General features: G+C 34.5%; 1 protein-coding gene across 2 annotated transcripts in view; it reads left to right on the top strand.

Moving 5' to 3' along the window:
- Positions 1 to 2,848: 2,848 nt before the first annotated feature.
- Positions 2,849 to 23,031, top strand: part of LOC149088524 (protein trachealess-like) — a 294,081-nt gene continuing 273,898 nt past the window's right edge. For both annotated transcript variants that reach the window (XM_089248058.1, XM_089248056.1), the window contains exon 1: positions 2,849 to 3,163. In XM_089248058.1, the coding sequence (XP_089104184.1) occupies positions 3,090 to 3,163 (74 nt within the window). In that variant the 5' untranslated portion in view covers positions 2,849 to 3,089. The remainder of the gene's footprint in view (positions 3,164 to 23,031) is intronic.

Here is a 23,031-nt window from a genome sequence, read left to right as displayed (position 1 = left end):
GGGTGAAAATCGCGAAAAACGCATGCAGGCTCTGAGTCCACAGGAGACGAAAGGTGGATGTCAGTTGATCGCTGAATGCGTTCGTGGGTTCGCAAACCATATCTGACGTAATCACCTCGATGTTGCATACCCAAGTAGGTGGATTGGACGCGCGGGACCGGTTGCTTATCCTCCACGTTCGCCGGATCTCAATCCGTGGAACTTTTTTCCATAGGGTCTTTCTTTCAAACCGAGCACAACTCAGGTCTATCACCATCTATGGGCGATACCTAGTGAGTTGTGCTGGAAGTTTTTAACTGTGTGTGTACCTGACAGTCTGAGTACTTCTGTAGTGTTGTGTTTGGTTTTTCAGTGCTTCCAAAAATATATACGGGGTCTGGTATCGTCGAGGGTGTCCGGTAATTGTTTTACGGTGTTGTAGACCGTGCCATGACGTCAGCGGTCGGCACTTCCAACAACTCTCGAAATAATTAATCAAATGAATCTTTCTACAGTTATTATTGTACTTTTTGCCGTTTCAATTGGGTTGGGAAGGGGGCCTTTCCGATAACAAAATTAATGATGAGAATTAGGAATTTCAAAAAAGAGCGTATTGGAGAACTTCAAAAGAAGTTCTTTTGAAGTTCTCAATATACTAAAAAAATTCGAGTTCTACAGAATACGGCCTTTGAAATTCACGAATTAACTTGAATTAAATGTCAAAATAGGCCAAGGGGACACCAGTATCGATTAGAGAGGGACAATGCAAGGTTATGGTGTCGCAGGGAATTTTTCTCTAGTAGGGTTGTTAATAAATGGAATTGCTTACCCCCGGAGGAAGTAAATTGTAACATAATTGACACGTTTAAAAAGAAATACGATAAACATGTTGGGGTAAATCGAGAAGCTCGATCCATACTTAGAATAAGACAACCATAAGTATTTTTTATGGGTATTGTATAATATTTCATCATGTGTATATACAGTCAAACCTCGTTAAAGAGTCACTCTTGGGAGAGCGAAAATATGACTTAGTAAGCGGAGTAGCTCGTTAAACGGAGTAAGCCTTAGCTGTGCCAATCCCTGCCTGAGGACAATTGGGACTTCCAAAAACGTGACCCGGTAAGTGGAGTGACGTGTTAACCGGGTGACGCACTAACGAGGTTTGACTGTATTGTTTTTAATTGGGTTGCTGTATTTTTGAAATATATGACATCCATATTTGTTAGGGGCATCTTTTTCTCAGCCACCTCGTTGGGCATTTTGCCTGTTTTGGCGTTGTATTTGTATTTATAGCAGGAAAAATTCGAAAATTCATTTTTTCCACAAAAAGTTTGAAAATAGGCAAAAAAAAAAAAACAAAAAAAAAGCATTTTGATTGAACTATCACAGGCTCTAATAATAATATTCGTAATCAATTATTTGTGAATTGCATTTTCATTTCGCAACATAAAATGAACTTACATAAAATTGTATTTTTTTAAACCAAATGTAAGGACCACGGTGGATATCTCAAGAAATTTCATTATAGCGAGCCAATCACAATATATGAATAAATTTTTAAATAATTTTTTGTTTTCAAATTTAGAAATATCGAGAAAATAAATCTTAGTTTTCCCAGAATTACTTTGCAAAAAAAAAAAGAAAAAAAAAAGACATATTCAATTGAAAAACAAAAATTACAAATCTAGTAGAAACCTCGCAAGAGTTGTTAATTCGGTGAACTCGCTCACGATTTCTTACGAATTCTCACGGAGATTGTATTTTTTATTGTATTTTTTGTGTATTTGTGTTTAGTGGGGGGGGGGGGGGAAGATTCGTGAATCTCGATTTTTTGCTGCCCGACGTGAGAGGAAGGCGTCGCGAGTTTTTTGTTTTCCAAGACATGCTTTTTCCTCTCGGCAACGCACGTAGCAAGACACACACACACACAACACATGCGAGAGACAGAGAAAAGAGAAGGTTTTTCGCGTCAAGCATAATAAGGAGTATTCCTCATCGCCGATTGGCTGAGTTACATCTCAACCTTCCCGAGCGGATCGACCAACCCTAAACGTGGTAAACAATCGTGGCGGCGGGGGTTTGTTTGGCAGCGGCTCGCCCGGCGCCGATCGTGTCGCATACTCGCCGCGGCAAACTCCGGCACAAATATCCGACGGATGGAATTGGTTGGGGTTGGCTGGTTGTTTTTTTTTGTTGCGGCATTCCATACCAACGAGACACGTGTTGGATCTCTAGGACAGCTTTCTTATCCACGATCCCGAAACGATATCATCGAGATTTTGCGCAAATCAATCAGAATTCAGTGGAAACAAGTGTACGGAAGGGGGAGTCGGACCATTGGGGGTGCTCGTCTCGAACTTTACGTGGGATGACTGATTTCTGAATCGATTCTGGGGGGTGCTCGTGCCATTAATTTCCGCGGCACTCCTGGTTCCGTCGTCACCGAGAGTATGTTGTGCATTTTTCTTGAACTTGAGGAAATTAAATGACCATTTTTTTAATTTACAGAAAAATTAATTTCATAAGTTTATGGTCATGTACATATCTGAAGTGATAGATTCTACGGCTATGCGGTGTCTTTGACTTGTTTTGTACCGGACTGTTTTGATTTGAGTATTGGTCATGGGATTGTGATTGAAATGATTTTTTTGGACTTGATTGATTAATTTTCTTTTTCCGGCTTATACAAAAGGATTTTTTTTTTTGGTATATGTATGGTACCACAGTGATCACGTGTGCCACAGAAACATTTCAAGTTACTAAAAGATAAAAACGTGGCGGCAGCAGAATCGGGCCTATCCCGGCTGTTGCCGACGCCGCCCGCCGGTGGCACCATTGTTGTCGGTGGTGGCGGTGGAGGAGGCGATGGCGTATTCACCCGCCACCACAATCATCACCAAGAGCACCAGTTGCACCAACAACAACAACAACAACAGCACCATCACCAACACCAGAATCATCAGCACCAGCAGCAGCATCAAGGATCGGTTTTCGTCGGACATCATCATACGACGACGTCCTCCGCTCTCGCAGTGGCGGCCGCAGCGGCGGCGGCGGCATCCTGCCAGTGTTGTTACACGACGACGGAACACTTACAGAGCCTCGGCATGCAGCCCGAAAGTTACGGGGCACTGCCCATGGACCTGCACGTGCCGCCGCAGGGTTATCATCCTTATTACAGGTAAAAATTCCATTTTTCTTTTGAAGATTGAAATTTCTCATGAAGAAAATATTCGAATTTCAGGTGTGGGAATCGAACATTTGATTCAATTCTAACGTTATGTATATTTGGATGATGACTTTTTTTTTTCATGAAATTTAATGAATTTAAGTGAAGACAGAGACAAAACGTCATCCAACATCCAATATTTCATATGTAAGGTGGCAATATATATCAAGGCAGCGTTTCTCAAACGAAGTTCCGCGGAACTCCCCAGAACATCACCAGGGGGTTCTACTAGAAATTGTAATGAATAGCTGTCCGAATAGTTTTTAGAGGATTGTCATGAATAGTGTTTCGAGGGTTCCTTAGCTCATAGAGATTGCTTCAAGGGTTCCCTAGACCATTTCCAGGTTAAGAATGTAGTTGTTACGGTAAATGTGATAAATCCGGTTATTATTATATATAATAACCGGTTAATATACAAAATTGTAGAGCATTCCGGTAAGTTTGATAAATTTCCTTAAATTTAATCACTCTTGCTGGAGATTATGTATAGCACCTAAGCGTCGTTGGTAAATTTGATAAATATCCTTAACTAAATCACTTTTACCGGTGATTATGCATAATACTCAAACACGATAAATCGCACAAAATGATATACCATACATGATAGTTCATACATGCATTATACCGTTATATCGTGGTACGATCGTCAAATTTGTCATCATTATATCGGGGTCGACTGTGTATTCATCACACACACTAGTCTTATTATTATCATATCAATAAGGTAAATAGTCTTAAACATTTTCCTATAATTTTTTTGTCATTTGAATCAGGGGCGTACGCAGAATAAACCTTTGGAGGGGTGGAGGGGTACGCAAAAGGCTTGGGAATCGGCACAATAATTTTCTTCTTGAGAAATTTTGAGTTACCACTACTTCAAAAAACCTTTAAATTAACAGAGATTGGTCAAAATAGCACATGAAAAGGGTATTTTCTTTCAATATTTCCACCGAAATATTGCATATTTTCCGAATTTCGGGGGGGGGGGGGGGAGGGGGCCTGAACAACCTCTGCTCCCCAATAAAAGTATAATCCAAGAATACGCATTTGCATATCACTGGGCAGGATAAAAAAAATAATAATAATAAACTCAAAATCAGAGATAATCATTACAATGGGAAATAATGGCGGAAAAATATTGGAAATTACTATCAAAATATATAACTACAGAATGGAAACATGAGGTGTTTATTGAATTATACAGTCAAGAATCCATCACAGCGCATGGCATTTTGAATTGACGTCTATTGTAATTCCGTTCATTTCAGAAAACTTACACACAAAAGATAGGCGTTGTCGTTTTTATGTTGTATGTGTGATATCAGTTACCCGCCTCCAATTACGATTATATATATATATTCTATTTTTATATTTTTGTTCCCGAAAATAACATAAAAACCCACGTTATAATCTACGATAACTCGTTTTTTTAAAAAAAAATATATATAAGAGAAGTATAATTTTTATGCTTCAAGTCAAGTGTATGATGGACGATATAAAAATCAACGTGACTGGTCAGTCAAGTATATAAGACATGATATGGAATATTCTCTCTACTTTCCCCTATTGGGCAATTTCTTTCCTCTTACTCAAGAAATTGTTGAGATCTTGACACACGTTATGGTGATCCATCATTTCTCTCTCTCTCGCTCTCTTGCTTTCTTAAAGCTTTATTTATTTTGAATGTATTTTTCCCACGTGACTGAAAGATGCCGATTTTTTTTCGTCTTGTTTTCTTTTTGAATTTTTAATATTTATTTATTTATTGCTATCAATATCTATTTATATATCCTACGGGTGACGGATATACATACATTAGGTGAAGATAATCGCGCCTTTATTGTTGAAAATAATGTCCAATAACCGATCATGGCCCCCCACATTCTGAAGCAGGGCCTCTAGGCTGGGATCTTTCAGGGACCCCCGACCAAACTTTCACGGACCCCCCCCCCCCCCACTTTTATGATGAATTTATAGCGTGAAAAAACAAAAAAATGATTAAAATCCTCCCGGGCCCCACGGCTGGATCTTTGTCACCCCACCCCTTGTGGGGGGCCATGATGCTATCTATTATCAATTATGATCGGAAAAGGATGTTTTTGTATGAATTCAATATGTTGGGGAATTCTTTTCTATAATGTCTATTGCCGTGTTTCTCACTAAGAACGTACACGAAGGGTATCAAGGACTCCCCTCCCCTCCCTACTGCGTTATTTTACACAGCCCAGTGACTCCCAAACAATGAATGTGCCGCAGCACCCAAGGACCTTGAGAGATATTTCAGGTCGAAAATTATATTTGAAAACGAATGAGGTACTGATTCCCAACCAGTGGCCACCAGATTGCCTCGATGTCAGATAGGAGTATCGTGTCTTTTCTGAAATTGAAGTTCTATTTCCAAAGGCATATCGCTTGACCAATATTTTTGAAACTTGTATTATAACCTTTGGCAATAAAAGTACGTGAATATACTGATTTCAAGAATTTATACAATTACAAATACAAGACTACAACAGGCAAAATGCCCTTAGAGATTAACTAGAAAAAAAAATATCGCTCATAACATTTATTTTCCTTTTCTGCTATAAAACAGCATGCGTTGAACCCCTTACGGCGGTATTCACCGACATGGTTTAAGCTATAGTCACAATTTTTTGATCGGCAAGAGATCGACACGGATTGGTTAAATTCAGGGTTTTAACCAATCTATGTTGATCTCTTATCCAAAAATTGTAACTACAGGTTTAAACCATGTCGGTGAATACCGCCCTTAGCAACCTCGTGGGGACTCTCGAGGGTCCACGGACCATCTTTTGAAAAGCACTGGCCAACGCATATGACCCAGCGTGGCCGCACAAATTCCAGCCCCATTAAAGAATTCTGCCCAAACGGTATTTTTGTTAGGGCATTGGTGCAATTTAGCACAACAAATAAATTTAAATAGATTTTTTCAGGGTTTTTATTTCTGCTTGGCCTCTGAAGGAGTGAATTCAGATTTTATAAGGTCTTGAAAAAGGTTATTCAGCTTTTATTGTAACGAAGAACAGAAGACAATCCAGGGACATCATATTCAACACAGTATGCTCTGTGTGTTACATTATTCATCTCTCTAAGAAGCAATTCATCCTTCACACGCACCTCGAAGAATTAATCCAGTTTTTGACCATTCCCAAAACGTAATCATAGGGAAATATGGTCCCTGCTACTGAGAAAAAAAATGTACACTAATGCTGTAATGAAAATTCAATAGAAAGAATTAAGGGCTTATGTACTGAAATGGAGGTTGATTCCGGATTAATTATTATACACAGTTTTTATTCGTAACTGTAGCATAATTTAATGATTTTAAATTGAGTGTAAAATCCAAGCTCACCTCTTTTTTAAGGAACAATTTTCCAGTTCCGAGAATTTTTCAAAAATGCATTTAGTTCTAATTTTTTTTCTACCAAACAAAGAACCGCGTGAGTTCTGTCATTTTAGTATTTTCCAACCTGTTGCCCGCGGGACCATCGACGTTATATGAGTAGTTTATTAAGGGTGGGGGGGGGGGTCTACAGACCCATTTTTATTTACTTTCGGTGAATAAATAACACGTTCAGTATTATTATAAAATTGCGCGTTTTTCTTTCAATTTTTGCTTTTAAATTATAAAAAAAAATTACATTTTGGATTTAATGGAGGAAGGGGAGAGATTTACCGCGGTACATTGACTTCTATTACAAGGGGGTCCGTGACATCAAATGTTTTGGGGAAAACTGACGTAAAGGTAGGTTTCTAGGGAAAGACAGGGGCCGTTATATTGGCTTGAAGGATCCCTGAACAAAGCAAGCGTAAGAGATTCTCATTGATTAGAATAGATGTTTTGCCAGCCAGCGAATATGTAAAGAGTACATTTGGAGCAGCGAATGATGTGGAGGGGAGGGGGGGGGGAGAGGAAATGGGTCACCTTTGCATACAATACGCAAAGTTCACGTAACAGTAAAAAAGCAAAAACAAATTTTTGGCTTTTAATTAAATCAGTCTAACACAAAACAGACGTAATTTTACACGAAATGCTGAATTGACCGTAGAATAGTACTAAATACATGATAACTACTGGGTGTCCCACAAATTCGTAAACAGTATAAAAACAATTTTCTTGAATGCTGTTTGCGAAAAAGTTATTCTTATGAAGGGGGATTTTTTTGGTTCAGAAAAAAAATTAGTTCAACTTATTGTCGACAGAGAGTACTGCAAAAAAAAAAAAAAAAATTGCAAATTGTGAGTGATTAGACCTGAATTTTGTCAGTCTCTTCTGTGTCCGAAATGTTCATGATGCTTCAGCCGGCGATTCGTGGATGAGGTATAACAACTTCACCAATGCCAACTGTAAAAGGAAAACCTTATGTAAGCGCCAGTAACAGGAAAATTCAGAAATGAGCTGATAACCTTACACCCTCTCTTTTACAGGACTCTGATTTACCACCATTCTTTTATTCTGATTGACTTCACTTCGACGCATGCAGTTACCGCTAAGATAAATATGTGGGGTTGGACCTCTCTCCTTCCAACAGTGACGTGTCATCGAAGAGTTGTAGTGGCATTTTCTTAGTGATTTATCTGCATTGAGGCTAAATGCTGTGGAACCATGACCTGGATTTGACCATGCTTTCTTTTCCATACACAACACATGCATACACACACACCAAATAACTAACAAAAATACAGTCTATTTTCTTCGCTCTCTCATCATAGGCCTTACTGGCCCCGTTTGTAATCCCACAATAAGCCAAGAGCTGGGCATGGGGATAACAAACAATTTGATTCTGGTCTGATCCTCTCTATGCTCTTCACCTCATCTCTCGATTAACACTGCTATATAAAATTTTCCATGGTCAATTCAACATAGATACTGCTGGTATCTTAGCCAAACCATCCTACATCTCTCGAAGACTCGACCATTCCCTTAAAATAAAAGCTACTTTTGCTCACTTTGTTTTAAATACAGCTTGTTTCCTCATACCATTGGTGGATAGAACAAACTCCCAAGCTCTATTGTCCAATCCCCCACTATCACTAGCTTTTTGTCCAATATCAAACAATATGTTTGTCATTTTCAATCGCATCCTCTTGTATACGTCCTAGGGCCAACAATATTGTATAAATAAATAAATAAATTTTTCGCAAACCGCATTCAAATATACAAATTTCTCCGTGTTTTTTAAAAAATTTTTTAAACTATTTACGAATTTATGGGACACCCTGTATATTATATAGTCTGAAACACTGTTATACAGATTCAGCTCCGTGTAGAGTCCATCTCTCTGAAAAGCCAATTTTCTATTTAAAAGTAGGCAACCGTCTTAGTTTTCATTGCCATAACATCATTTTACCAAATATACATGACGGATCTGAGAAATTTTCGGATCGTGTAACCGTAATATTTTGAGTCTGAAAACGAGATTGGTACAAAAAATATATATATATATTTTATTATTATTTTTCCTCTCAATCATTGTGTAATAGGAATTTCATCTTTCGGGTGGATTTGATCTCGTTGACCTTTTCCCCACCCCAAGTCTAAAATATCCTCGCATCTAGATTTTTTTTGTTGAAAAAAAAAGAGGAAACTCCCATAATATCCATCAAGTATCCCGTCGCGAGAGTTGAAATTTGACTAGCAGCTGATTATTGCGGTTTGACTTCCTTATAACTTTTGAATGAAATTTTATTTTATTATTTCATAACTCTCGAATTATTAAAGTTTCCGAGGCCATCTTTGCAAGATACACTTCCTTATATTGCGGTCTATTATTACTATTATATATGTATATTTTTTTGCCTTCAAATATGTAATTGATCAGATAGATTTAAAGAATTTCTATTCTACGTGAGCTTCAGATCAGGTTTCGTAGTTTACGTGTAAAATAAGTTACATGTTGTATCATCTTCAATAACGGTGTAGTGTTTAATTTTTTTGAAATGAGAAAAACCTCTTCTATTTTGGATTATTTAAGAGTATTTTGGGCTTTGTAAATGAAATTTATTCAGTTTGTATCTGAGGAAGCAAAACTATTATATAAATATATATATTTTGTTTTACTACGCATTTTTTTGCACAAAAGAGTTTAATATTTTATCTCAGTCTTAACTAAATATCTAAACTTAAAAATCCCTAAATGTTCAATATTATAATTTAATAATTTTTAGGGCTCGTACGATTAATCGATCAATTGTTAATGACAGTTAAAAACTTTAGTTGAGTTAATCGGCCCGATCAAAATTCGATTAAACTTTTTATTAAACGTTTATGATTTAACTTGATTTGTTTGAAAAAAACCGATTATATGTGTCTTAAAAATTACGTTTCTATGCATGATCACATTTCAAAATATTTGAATCAATATTTTGGTCAAATTTTTCCCCATGTCGATTCTACGAAAACTAGTGATATTTGAGTTTCAAATCGAGTTTTTATGGAAGTTTTGGAGACAAAAGACCAAAATTTATCGTCTTCACTTTGAATAACAGTTTTATTAGGGAAACATCTCGGCTCCTTTTCCCCCACCATTTGTGAACAGTTTTGAGGTAAAAGTAGCGGTATGAAAAATCAAAATAGGTTTGACAAGATCCAAGTGAAGAAATTACAGATTTTGGACAAAATTATGTTCGGCCTATTAAAATAATATGCATTCAGTGGATATATGCGTGAAATGAATATAATACATTTTTATAGCATCAATTAATATTATATAGTTACCAATATATATATATACTGCGTTTACACAAGATTCATTGAGAGACTGGTTATTTGTGGAGATGAAAATTCATTACTGCCCCCACGGGGACTCGAACCCCGGTCGAGTGCTCTACCATCTAAGATATGGAAGCAGATAGAATGTTTCAACCTTGGAGCGTATATATATATGTTGACTGGGGTTTGAGTCCCGATGGGGGCAGCAATGAATTTTCTTCCTTGTAATCTTCATCTCCACAAATAATCAGTCTCTAAATGAATCTTGTATTGACAAGTGGAGAGGACATTTCTGCGTTTGCTATGAATGATTAACATTTGAAAATATTCGACTAAAATTCGATAGATCAATCTATTAATTGGCTAAAATTTTTTGATTAACCAGTTAAAAATTTTAATCGATTCCCAGCCACAATAATTAATTAATTAATGCATTATGTTAATGCTTTGGGGTATATCTCAGTCGAAAGGTTCGATCTAATTGTACGTAAAAGATAATATTACCTGAAAGATACAGAGAATCTCGATTTTAATACTAGCTTTCAAACCTATATTCCAGGTAGAGTACGTATTTAAACGATAATAAAGCAATATACGATAATCTGCAAATATAAGTTATTTATATTTTAATATCAGCAAGGAATATTAATTTATTCCCAAATATATTCTGGGTAGAGGATATATTTGAATCGAATATCAGCCCCGTTAAGTAATTATATCAGCCTCAAATTAAATACTTCAACAACGTGATCAAATCACCCCATCAACTGTTTCTAAAATTTAAACTTCCTGGAAGTATTTCTGATCAACAAAATATTTAGTTTATATGAAAATGTTTAGTTTTCAAACCTAGTAAAACCCAGTCCATGTTGTCAACAGGTGGGCCTACATTGCCTGTGCTCAGGGACCTCACGTTATTTATACAACCTTCAATAACTCTCAAATTATTTCTTTCATAAATTCTGAATTTTTATTGATTTTGAAATTATTTCCTCTCTATATAATTTTCATTATTTCATTAATTTTAGAATTATTTTTATCAAATCGGAATCTTTATCTCCCTAATTTTCAATTAACTTTCATTAATTTTTTTTAAATTTTCTCCTATTATTTTTCATTAATACTCCAGTTATTTTTCATTAATTCTCCAGTTATTTTTCATTAATTCTCCAGTTATTTTTCATTAATTCTCCAGTTATTTTTCATTAATTCTCCAGTTATTTTTCATTAATTCTAAAGTTATTTTTCATTAATTCTAAAGTTATCTTTCATCAGTTCTGGAAGCATTTTCCATAACTTAAGAAATTTTTTTATTAATCCTGGGATGTAAGTGGGCTCTCATGACCTATCTCAGGAGTCACTGCGAACCAAGTTTGGGTCGCGACCCATAGGTTGAAAACTTCTGTATTAAATGAAGCAAATATGTCAATTCCAGGATTCGCCACGAGGAATCAATGAAAAAACTGAAACATTTCAACCAGAGGAAAAAGGTGAAATTACACGCGTTCATATTGTACGTAATGGTGAACACTTCTACTGCAATAATTCTATTTGAGATAAAATACAGAAATAAATTAATCAAAACAAACTCAGCACCAATTTTAGCTGAAACTTCTGGAACACGAAAAATAACCAAAAATAAAAAAGAGGAAATCGTCTGAATCCCGTTTATTTTCCTGGAAAATTTTTCATTTCTTTGCTCTCTTAATGCTCTTCAACCGTAACCGAAAATCAATTCCCAGGTGAAATAAAATGAAATAGAATATATTATATATAAGAATAAAAACAAAAAAACCACGTCGAGAAAACTCTTCCCCGTGCAACAAAACTCTCTTCTTCCTCTTCATTCATCACTGAAGTAAATATATATTTAGCCATGTCCTTTGCTTTTCCCTTTATTGATAAATGGCTTCGCTGAACGTAATAATAGTACCCGGCAACCTAATTGTATGTGGTGCTGTTAGTGCTTGTAATACACGCGCCTACACCGAGAGAAAACGCGGTTATATATATATATGTGTGTGTGTGTATATGCACCTTACAACAACACATAACGCCGTCCAAGTGCTCGTTTCCCACAATTTTCCTGCGGCAATTTTCCACAAAGCGCGATTTCTAAAACGGTGCGAAAAGGTGGTGGAATCCCTTGGAAAATGAAAATCCTTTCCGCCTCTTCGCCTGTATATATTTTGCTTCAACACCACTTAAAGGCCCCCTTTCCTCCCCTCGAACTCTAGGACCCCCCCCCCCCCAACAAATCTTCGGGAAGTGTTGTATCTTTTCTGACTGTGGTGAACGCAATATGATAATCGCATGGATGATGGGCGAAAAGGATAGATGGATACACATTGTAAACGGTGTGGGAGAGATGGCGATGAATTTCTCACTCCTCCCTTTCTACACTGTTGAAAAATGATTAACCTTAAATTTTGAGTTGTGCGGAGGAGCTACCACAGCTAATACGCTCGTGTTTGTGTGTGACGTAGAAAATTTATCGAGTATCCTTTTGCAGAGGGTAAAGTAACACGGTTCCGTCCTTTTATCGGTTGTATACTATCGTTTTGTTTTGTTTTCCATTGATCGAAATTTACTGCTGATTATTTTGGTGTAAATTTTGGTATTTCTCACAAAGGATTATCAATTCTTCCGACTATCTTTCAGTGCGGGTTGGAGGAAGCCCATCCGTGTCCGTTCATCACATATTAAACATGGCTACTTACAGGCTGAACCACGAGAAAGTGCGGATTGGGCTTTAGGGATTAGCCATGGCAAGTGGTGAAGGGGCTACAAAGAGAGATGTGAAGGAATAAAGCTTTTAAGTTAAATATGTTGATCGGAAAGTGTGATTATTTTCAGAATACGGCAGAGCCGTCTGTGGAACCAGGCCTATTTTAACACATGCCCCCAAGTTGGCATGGTTTTGGAGTAGCCTATTCGTGTCCATAGGGATCCTACATGATGAGATCTGGTATTATGATTTCCGAGTATAAATATGGAAGCTGTTATGCTTACTTCCAGCTAAGTGTAGGGCGCACCGAACATTACTTTGCCCGGGGACCCCACGATAGTGAGACGGCTACGCATAGAACCCCCCCCCCCCGTAAGAAGAAAGCGCACTGAACTCTAGCCTAGGGTAGGTGCGGACTTATAATGATGTTAGGAGAAGCAATTTATTTTGTATAGGTTTTGATCGTCCCATATTTTACATAGACCTATTTTTCCCATATAATTCGGCTCTTGGGAGGGATGATCACCAACCACCACCCTCCTGGATCTGTGCCTGGGCCCAGGGTCACAGAGATTGATCTCAATTACAAACTTTGTGCTTATTACAAATTTAGTTCTGAGTAAATTCAATTCAATAATTTGAAATAATTAGAAAGATTCTAGCTCCTCTGTATGAGGGTGGGGGGGGGGCCCAGGTGGGTGAGACGAGAAAGCCACGAGAAGAAAATATGGTCCAAAGGGGGGAGGGCCACGGGCTGGAAAAGGTTAAGAACACCACTGCTTCATAGGGTCCTCGGAATCAGCTACGATTTTAGGATTTGTCGGAATCAGCACCTATAAAAGAAAAGGACGTTGATCCTCGCACTGCTAACAACTGCGTTAAGGAATTTTAATGTTTGACAACTCTTCTGAAAATCCAGCCTAAGGGAATACTTAGACTTAAGCTACATGGGCTTCATTCTAGAATATCTTAGAGTAACTTATTTAATTATTTGATCAAATAATGAATTTTTTTTTTACTTAAGTTTAAATTAGTTCGAGTTTTATAACTGATCTATTTGCGGAAAATGGTGAACTATGGCGAACTATGTTTGCCGGGCCGGGGATGATGAGTATCTCTTAAATAATTACGGCATAAAATTGCGATAGATTTTTAGTTTATTAAAAATTCAAAAATATTAATTTATATAATATTCAATACTTTATTATTTTTTTAACATTACTATATTTAGCACAATACAAACACAAATACGCAAAGACTACAACAGGCAAATAACCCAACGAGGTGATGGAAAAAAAATGCTTATAAAAAATATGGATGCCAAATATAACGAAAATACAGTGACCCAATGAAAGCATATATCGCGAAAGAAAAAGAAAATTAATACTATATAATACACAAAATATTTGACAAAAATATTTGAAACATTAAAAATTTGTTAATTAAAATTCAGACAAATTGACGTATGACGGAGCAATAATCTGAAATTCATTGGAAAGTTTTATCTGAGCCAGACCAAAGAATGAAAATGCTGCTCCCATGCTCAGTCCAAAGGGCTGATGGTGGGACTACAAATGGACCCAGCGAGGTCTATGAAGGACTGTGTTTTGTACGTCAGTATGCGTATGAGTATTTGTGTACTGGGATAAGAAAGAGAATTCTCTATCGAGTAATTTACAGGGTGTCCCATAAATTTGCCAATAGTTTAAAAATTAATAAAAAACATTGGAGGAATCGGTATATATTTTTGAATGTGGTTAGCGAAAAAACTACCCTCAAAAAACAGATTTTTTCTGGTCCAGAAAAACATTTAATTAAAATTTTTGTCGACAAGGAAATCACAGAATTGTATGTAAAATCCCTTGTCCAATCTCTTCTCCATCCGAAACGTTTGATATTTACAATGTTAAAGACATTAGTCTTGCTCGCATAGTTATGAATGTATACGTTATGCATTGCAAGGCCCGCACTAAAGTAACAACACATAAGAGGATTGTCTATTGAGAGGTATGCGCAGACGGTGCAACCATGCAAAATGCACAATTACATTATTTAATGAACGAACGATATTTTTAAAAAATGACTCGTGCGCTCTGTAAACACAAATCTCTGATTAGCATCTCGCAATTATGCCACATTATCCGTGGGGGTTTTTGGGTAACGCAACATCAGCTACTCTTCTCCCTCTTAATGACACAAATGTTCCTTCAGAATATAGTAAATATGTTTCGTGATGAGCGCTCTGAATTCAAAGATTTGTAAATTACCCAATTGGATTGACATTAAGATTTATTTCTCTCTAAACATACACATACTACACTACTGACACCAAGCACAAACTTGTCTTTTCCTTCGTATGTCAATCCCAGGCAATTTGGATCGGGTCAATCCATGGTTCACGGTGGCAATGGTCAATCCGGGCAATTGGTCGGAAGACAGTCTGTAAAGGCTAGGAACCGACGAAAACGTTTAATTCTGGTCTGGTATGGTTCACATGAATTTTAATTAATTCAATTTTTTTTTTAGATTTATTTTTTTTATTAATGATGTAAAGTATTTATTTTGAATTGTTATAGTTTAACATCATAATAAAATATAATGAATATTGAACCGATTAATATTAAATTAATGAACATAAATGAATGTAATAAATATAAAAGAATAGAAAATAAACCATAAAATATTGATTACAGATTGATTTGTGAGTTTTAAAACACTGGATTTGCTAAAAATAATTCAGAGAAATTGATGTATATGTTGAAGGAAAAAATCTTAAATCATTTGGAAAGTTTTATATGAATTTTGGAAGTAAATGAATTTTTTCATTATGATGTAGGAAACATATCAAGTATTACGTTTATTTATAATCGTGATAAATTTCGCTTAAAAATCTAAGTAAGCCATAAGTCATGGAACTTGTGAAGTCGAAGCCGATTCTTGGAAAAGAGAAATAGTCGGATTTGTATACAAATTTTCCATAATGAATTATCAGCGTGTAAAGGTTCAATCAGTTCAAGAAACTTTAACGTAGCCCCCCCCCCCAAAAAAAAAACAACAAAAAACAACATATTATCATTCATTTGATTCATAGACATAATTCATAAGAAAATCTAATTTTCAAAAGTATTCTGTTCAAATATTTCACGAATTTTCTGTTTCGGTATTTGTTCAATATTTCATGGAAACACTCAATTTTCATGCATTCAATTCAATACTCGATTAATTTGGTTTTTAAATTTCAATTTATTAGGTAGCCAATTTTTTTTAATACTTGACTTAAGAAAACTTGAAAATTTAAATTTTCATGAATTTAATTCCATGTTAGATATGTTATATCATTAAAACATTCACATTTTAACGTATAATGGCATATTTCATTAACAAATCAATAAAAACTTGAATTTTTATGCATTTAATTAAATATGTTGAAAAAATCATAAAAATTTCAAATTTCTATGTCCAGTGAACAATATATCAAGTATTATATATAAACATGCATATCATTCTATATAATACTTATATCATTCTATAAACATGCTCTCGAAAATACAGACTATTCGGTATGTCTAATAATTCCTGTAACTTCAATGCTAGCAAGATGGGAATTTTCTCTGAATTTATCATTTCATAAATTTTTCTGAAATGATGAGTTTTTCAAAATTTTTCTTTTTCTATTAGTAGAATGAGAGCAAAAAAAAATTACTTCCTGGAAAAAGAATGAGCATAATTTATTTTTCTTTTATTATAAGAAGTAATTTCTAATCCCACGTAATGTGTTTTCACAATGATTAAAGATGGTCGTGTCTCCCACCATAATTTTTTTATTTTTATTTTCACTGTGTTTCTTCGGCAATAAATTTTTATGACCGTAGGAGGGCAAAAGAGAACAAAAAAAATTGAAATTAAGGTGATATAAAAATTTTAATATTAATTTAATTATATTGAAGGGGAGATGAGAAAGGTAATTTAAGATGAGGAAAAATAGAAAGAAGCAAATATTTCTTCGGATATTAATGAAAGGAAATTATTTTTCGTTATTGTTACTGCAATAATATATCATCCATGTTATGATGTTGATCATTAAAGCCATCAGAAATACGTAAAATGTGGTGTTTTTATTTTATTTAAGAATTATTTTATAAATAATTTTAATATGGTTTCTGGAAATTTTAGAATTGAAAATTTTGTTTTTTGCATTTCAAACCAGTTATCATTTCTTAAAGTGAATTGTTTCTTGGATTTCTGTTTAATAATCCATACAATATAAAGTCTTTTTATTTATTTTTTTAATTTTTGAACTTCGGTGTTGGTTTGTCAAAAAAGCTTAACTTATATGTAATATAATCAAGAATCATTATTGTGTTACAAAAATAGTATTAATAGAGAGAGCTATGTTTTCACCAAATTCAGATTATTATCAATGTATTTATAGGATAATGAAGATCAGGGCTGGGAAAATATTCAAAAAATCTACATGCCGGGTCGAATATGACACTTAAAACAACAGATGCGTGAATAACATGTCCGAAAAATATTATTACTCGGTTTATTAACTTGAAAATAATAAATTGATTTATATGCATAAAAAATATCGGAGGTGATATAGTTTTTCTTACATCGGAATTTTCAAATAAAAACTAAAAATTAAAAGGGACATGGTCACCGATTAATAATCTAAAATCAGTCATACCGCTAATTATGATGATTTTCCTCGCTGTGTCGTCAAAAGAGGTTAACAAGTTACAATTCAACTCGTGATACAGTAGAATTCTAGCCGATCTACGGCACGGGACAGGATGGCAGGTGGCGGACTAGGATAGATCATACCACTGAAAAAACCTAGCCGTAACGCAAATTCACTGATGAAATACGGGGCATCTTGAAAAAAAAAAAATTTCCAGAGGGCAATATATAGTCTCCAATTATAAGGCAATGGATAAAATTACTTATTAGTACTAAGAACCTGGGCCTTGTACGGATTTGTTCAGTGTTCTTCAGTCTTTTTGCCATTGCAGACCGCTGAAATTAAGTGAAAACTTTCGCAAAACGGCATGCAAATAATAGAAATAATTTGCGAACCGGAGGGAAATAGAATGTATAAGGAAGGGAATTTCTCCTAACCTTCGACTTGTTATATTTAATATTTATAGTTTGTTAATGTGTAAATAGGAGAAATCGCGTTAAAGGGGACCCCTTTCGTAACTATCCATTATAATTCTTGAAAGAAGATGGTGTGGAAATAAAATTGAACAGCATATGATATGAATATATATATTTTGTTATTTTTGTGATGCATACACTTTATGCTTTAAAATAACAATTACTTTCATCTTAAATGTGTACAAATAATATTTGGCTGTAAACATAAAATATATTAACTGGTATTTTGGAGCATGAAATTCTCACTAATATATTAAAACACGTTTTATCACTTTTATGCTACACATCGATTTAATACCAACAAGTAACTTCATTCAAAAAATTATAACTATTAGTTTTCATCTGATAGATGGCAGCGCAAAAGAGTCTTAATTTTTGCGATGGATATTTTTATCCGATATTTTTGTATAGAAGAAAAAGGCACACATAAATATTTTTTTTATACAATTTTAGATAACCACATAATTGTTATCCCTTACGGACACTTTGTATTGTACAATCGGGCCATATGATGTAACATTTTTTTGGGAAAAAAATATTTTTAAGCTTTTATGCAAACTAAAAAAGTGTTTTCCCCTCTTCTTCCGTGAATATTATCTGGATTATATCGCTGGAAGTGAGGTTTATGATTTTATTTTGAGCCCAGTTGCAGTATATGGGAGCCCGTTACCACACCGGCCTGCTATATATTAGAACCGTGAAAATAGATCAACATACATTGACCACACATTTGCATCATGGCTGTCAGAGAAAGCATTTCTGTGGAATTTCACGCATGTGTGTAAGAACACTTGTATCATCGCAGATGAGAAAATAATGAAAGAAACGGAAGTGTTTCGATTTTTTTTCCTTATGTGCCCGGTCGAAATTATTACATGGCTCGGGCAATAGATTTTTGAGCCCTGATGAAGAGTATTCAAAGCAGACAACGAATAAATTGTGAGAATTAATTTCAACAAGCTTGGATATTAAATCAAACAGTTTTGAAATGTATTCTAATATTTATTATTCTTATTTTGCATTCGTTTAAAATAGCATTTTCAATATTTAATCATTATTTAAAATTCATATTTTTTTGTTTGTATTTTTAATATTATTTAATATTTGATTTTTAATACATATTATCATCATTTTAAAATAGTTATATATTTTGAAGTACTAGTTTATATAAGTTTATTAATATTAATTATATACCATGTTTAAAATTTTTCTAAGCATCAATTTTGATATTCTTTTACATTATTTTCAATTTTTTCGTTATTTTAATGATATATTTTCTATCAAAGTTTACCAAGAAACCTGCCATTATATATCACAAAATTCTATAAAAAAACGAATTTTAATGAAATACCTTGAACTTTCTGACCAGCTGGAAGTATCTGAGGTCACGTGATATGATATTGTTTTTTTCTCCCCCGAACTGTAAAGTACTTAAACACGTCCGGGAAGATGGTTATCGATAACAACGTCTTTCTACTATACGGTATAATAACACTAACTTAGCCCCTCTTGCTCTAATCACACAGACACCCCATAATTAATAGTTAGGAAACTCACTCTCATTAACCCTTGAAAGATCTAAAAGGACGTTTTAAGATGGAGTGGAAATTTTTAATGATGGTTTTTGAAAAGCGAAAGAGGCTTCTCTCTAATGATCAAGTCGTGTTTTATTCCGAGATCAAGACTTGAATGACGTCCACCAGAACATTATTATTCTGGTCTATGTCTTGAAAATCTGCCATAAATGATCATTATACCAATTAAGAGCTATAAATACTATTCCATAATAACCTTAATTCAAATTTTATGTCATTATTTTGGCATTTTATAGGTGTGTATGAAATAAAAAGAGCTGAATATTTGACAAAATTATTCTTATAAGAAATTCAATTAAAAATATTATGTTATCTAAAAGTAGCATTATATAATAATATTACACAAAAATTTGACATAATGTGTATAGTATATTTAGGGTATTTTTCATTCGAGTGGAGGGTTATTCTATGTAGACTTAATCACAGATTAAAGAATTTGCGAAACTTTAAAGACATTTCTTATGTGTAATAAATATATACAGGGTGTCCTGCAATTGCTAATACGGCTTTTATCTCATGAACCATCCGTCGTAGAGGTATAGTTTCGATTTAAAAAATTCCCAAAAAAAGGTGTTCAAAAATTACCCTGTACCAGTTTTTAGAGTGATAATACAGTGTGTTACAAAATAAAAAAATCTAAATTTTTATACGGTCCCCTGGTGCTCTCACTTCCAATTAGAAAGTTGTTGTCCTGTTCTTTCTGACCCCAACAAAAAAAATCCCATGTTTGCAACTGCTGTATTCACTGAGATATTTTAATTCAAAAATTGGAGAAAAGTTGATAAATATCAGCAAAAACTAACGGACAACGAACGCTACTTTACCCCGTATTTATGCTGTCATTTCGTAATTTTTCTCCGATTTTTGAATTCGAATATCTCAGCGAATAATGCAGTTTAAAACATAGGATCTCTTTTGTTGGACTCAGAAAGACAGGGCAACAACTTTCCAATTAGAAGTTGAAGGAAAGGAGGGGATCTTATAAAAATTTAGATTTTTTTTTATTTCGCTCTCAAAACTGGTACAGGATGATTTTTGAATGCATTCGGAGCATTTTTTAAATTGTAACCATACCTCTACGATGAACGGTTGATGAGATAAAGGCCGCATAAGTACCTATAGGACACCCTGTATATAAACTTTTGAGTTACGAATTCATTTGTGAATTTTTCATATTTTTTTAACCTTAAAAATTACCAATAGTATGTGTTTGAAGATACACATTTGTGTTTTTACGAATACATTTGATTATTTCTTATTCAAGTTCCCTATAGAATATCTTCGGGTTTTTAGGGAGAGATTTTTCTATTTAGTCTACGGACATTCAATTGGGATAGCATTATGAATTTTCCAGGGGCGTAGCCAGAAATTTCGTTCGGAGGGGACCAAAGTTATAGAATAATAGATTTATATATTATAACATTACATTTTATAACATTTTTTTTTGACGTGGGGGGGGGGGGTGTGGAGGGTGGTACCAAACCCCCAAGCCCCCCCCCCCCCATACTATCTGTATGGGGCCTGACCTTCTCTATTACCATGAATGAGGTATCGTTGAATTTGTTTCGTTTATATGCCACTTGAAATTTGTTAATTTTTGCTTTTGCAATCGTAATCATTAAAATTTTTTTGCTATAAATACTACACAAATTACTTAAGATCAAACAGGACATTCTAAGTATGATTAATTTCTCATGTTAAATGGGAATTTTCATTAAATCTGAAATTATTTCTTTCACTGATTGGAAAAATTGTTTCGATTAACTATTTTTCTTTTATTTATTCTGAAATTATTTCTTTCTATAACAAAAGTGTTTGGGCCTCAAGCGCCCAAACTCACTAAGTCGGCTGTGATAGTGTAGTATCAAATAGTGCAGAACGTTGTTGTTAAATCTGGGAAAGCATCTCTCTCACAGACCTAAATACTCCGATTACTTATAACTGTACTAAATTTATTATTTTTTCAATTTAATCGTCTTTCAATGTTAAGTACGTATATATTTTTGGAAGATGGCCACAAAAAAATGTCCCATGGGCCATGCGTGTTGAAGACACCTGCTTGCAATTAGTCGAATAGTGCACCAAAAGTTATTGTCTGTCCGGGGGTAAGCTTCTGACTTGAAAGATGTATTCGCGACATAAACTCAGTTAAGATATTTTCACAAATTTTATTAATGTAATTTATATAGGTAATAGGTATTTAGTTACTAATTTTTATTCATTTAATGATAGAAGTAATATTCCAAATTTGGATTGAATATTTTTTTTCAAACTTTTAAGCATTTAAAACAGAATCAGCAAAGGCAAACATGAATACAACCGAAGGAACTGTCGAAAATGTAAATCCATCTCTTTAAAAAAATTCCTATCATCAATTTCACATATGAATTCCAATAAGCACAGTCGAATCTCGATAACACGAATGTGCAGCGGCCGGCCAAAAACTTCGAGTTATCCTTAGTTCGACTTATCGGAGATACTGATTTAAGAGTGGGAAAAAGAAAGATTTATTAAAATTACAGCGCTATTTACGAATGTCGTATTGGTAGACTATGCTAAACTATTGGAGATGAAGAAATTCGAAAAGATGTTGCTGTATAATTCAATCATATTCGATTATTGAATGAAAATATTTAGAAATAAACTAGACGTACATACTCTCTGTATTATGGAAACGGACGCATACCTGATACTCGATTATGTGAAACGAATTATAAATGAAGCGCATACAAAATTATTTTCCGTCAAAAAAAGGCTGTGATTTTTGACTACCTCTCTCTCAAGTAACTTCAACATTGTTTTTTGTCCTTCTTTCGTGAGAAAGTCATTCACTTTTTTGCAAGCGAACAAATGATTCTGCTAAATGCTATTTATCAAAATTTTCTCTCATTCCCAAAAAATTCGAGTTAAGAAAAAATTCTAACACAAAAATACGGGAAAAAGTTCTAGGATCGAGTGGAAAACTCTTCGACTTAAACAGATATTCGAGCTATCGGAGTTCGACTTATCTCGAATTGACTGTACATATGATAAGTCGCATTCCAAACCCACACAGGTGTGAAATGACTCTTCTTGTCACTCTCGTGTGCCAAATTCCTCAGATCATGGACATGACAGACATTCATAGCACCGATATTATCTGTAATTGCTGTGCAAATTCTCACGTGAAAAATGAACAAGAGATAGACAGCGATAGATAGCATTAGTAGGAACAAAAAAAAAGGAAAGAACAAAATATATATTTATTTATTTCTCAAAACGATTGAACGATTCTTCGTCGCCCTCAATATATGTTTCATATCTTTTTTGCTTTTTACACCCGGTGTTACATTACCCAAAGATGTATTAAGTCTTTTTTATTTTTCCCTCCATATTTATACATGTCATTCCCATCATAACCACACCTCGTATCCCAAAAGAAATGAAGGATACATCTAAGAATTTATATAGTAACGGCACACCCCTCATGTAAGACGTTAGCGATGCGTGTTCCGAGATGCTTCCTTGCGAATCATCATAATAATCATGTCTTCTCTTTCCCATGAGCATTATTTTTTATTTGATCGTACGTCTTGTAAGACTGGATATGGGAAAGGTTGAAAAG

The sequence above is a fragment of the Pholcus phalangioides genome, unplaced genomic scaffold (genome assembly GCF_987345545.1).
Source record: "Pholcus phalangioides strain wild (caught in Gottingen) unplaced genomic scaffold, Ppha-v1.0 ptg000003l_1, whole genome shotgun sequence".
NCBI classification, from domain to species: Eukaryota; Metazoa; Arthropoda; class Arachnida; order Araneae; family Pholcidae; genus Pholcus; species Pholcus phalangioides.
This window is presented reverse-complemented; position numbering and strand designations above follow the sequence as displayed.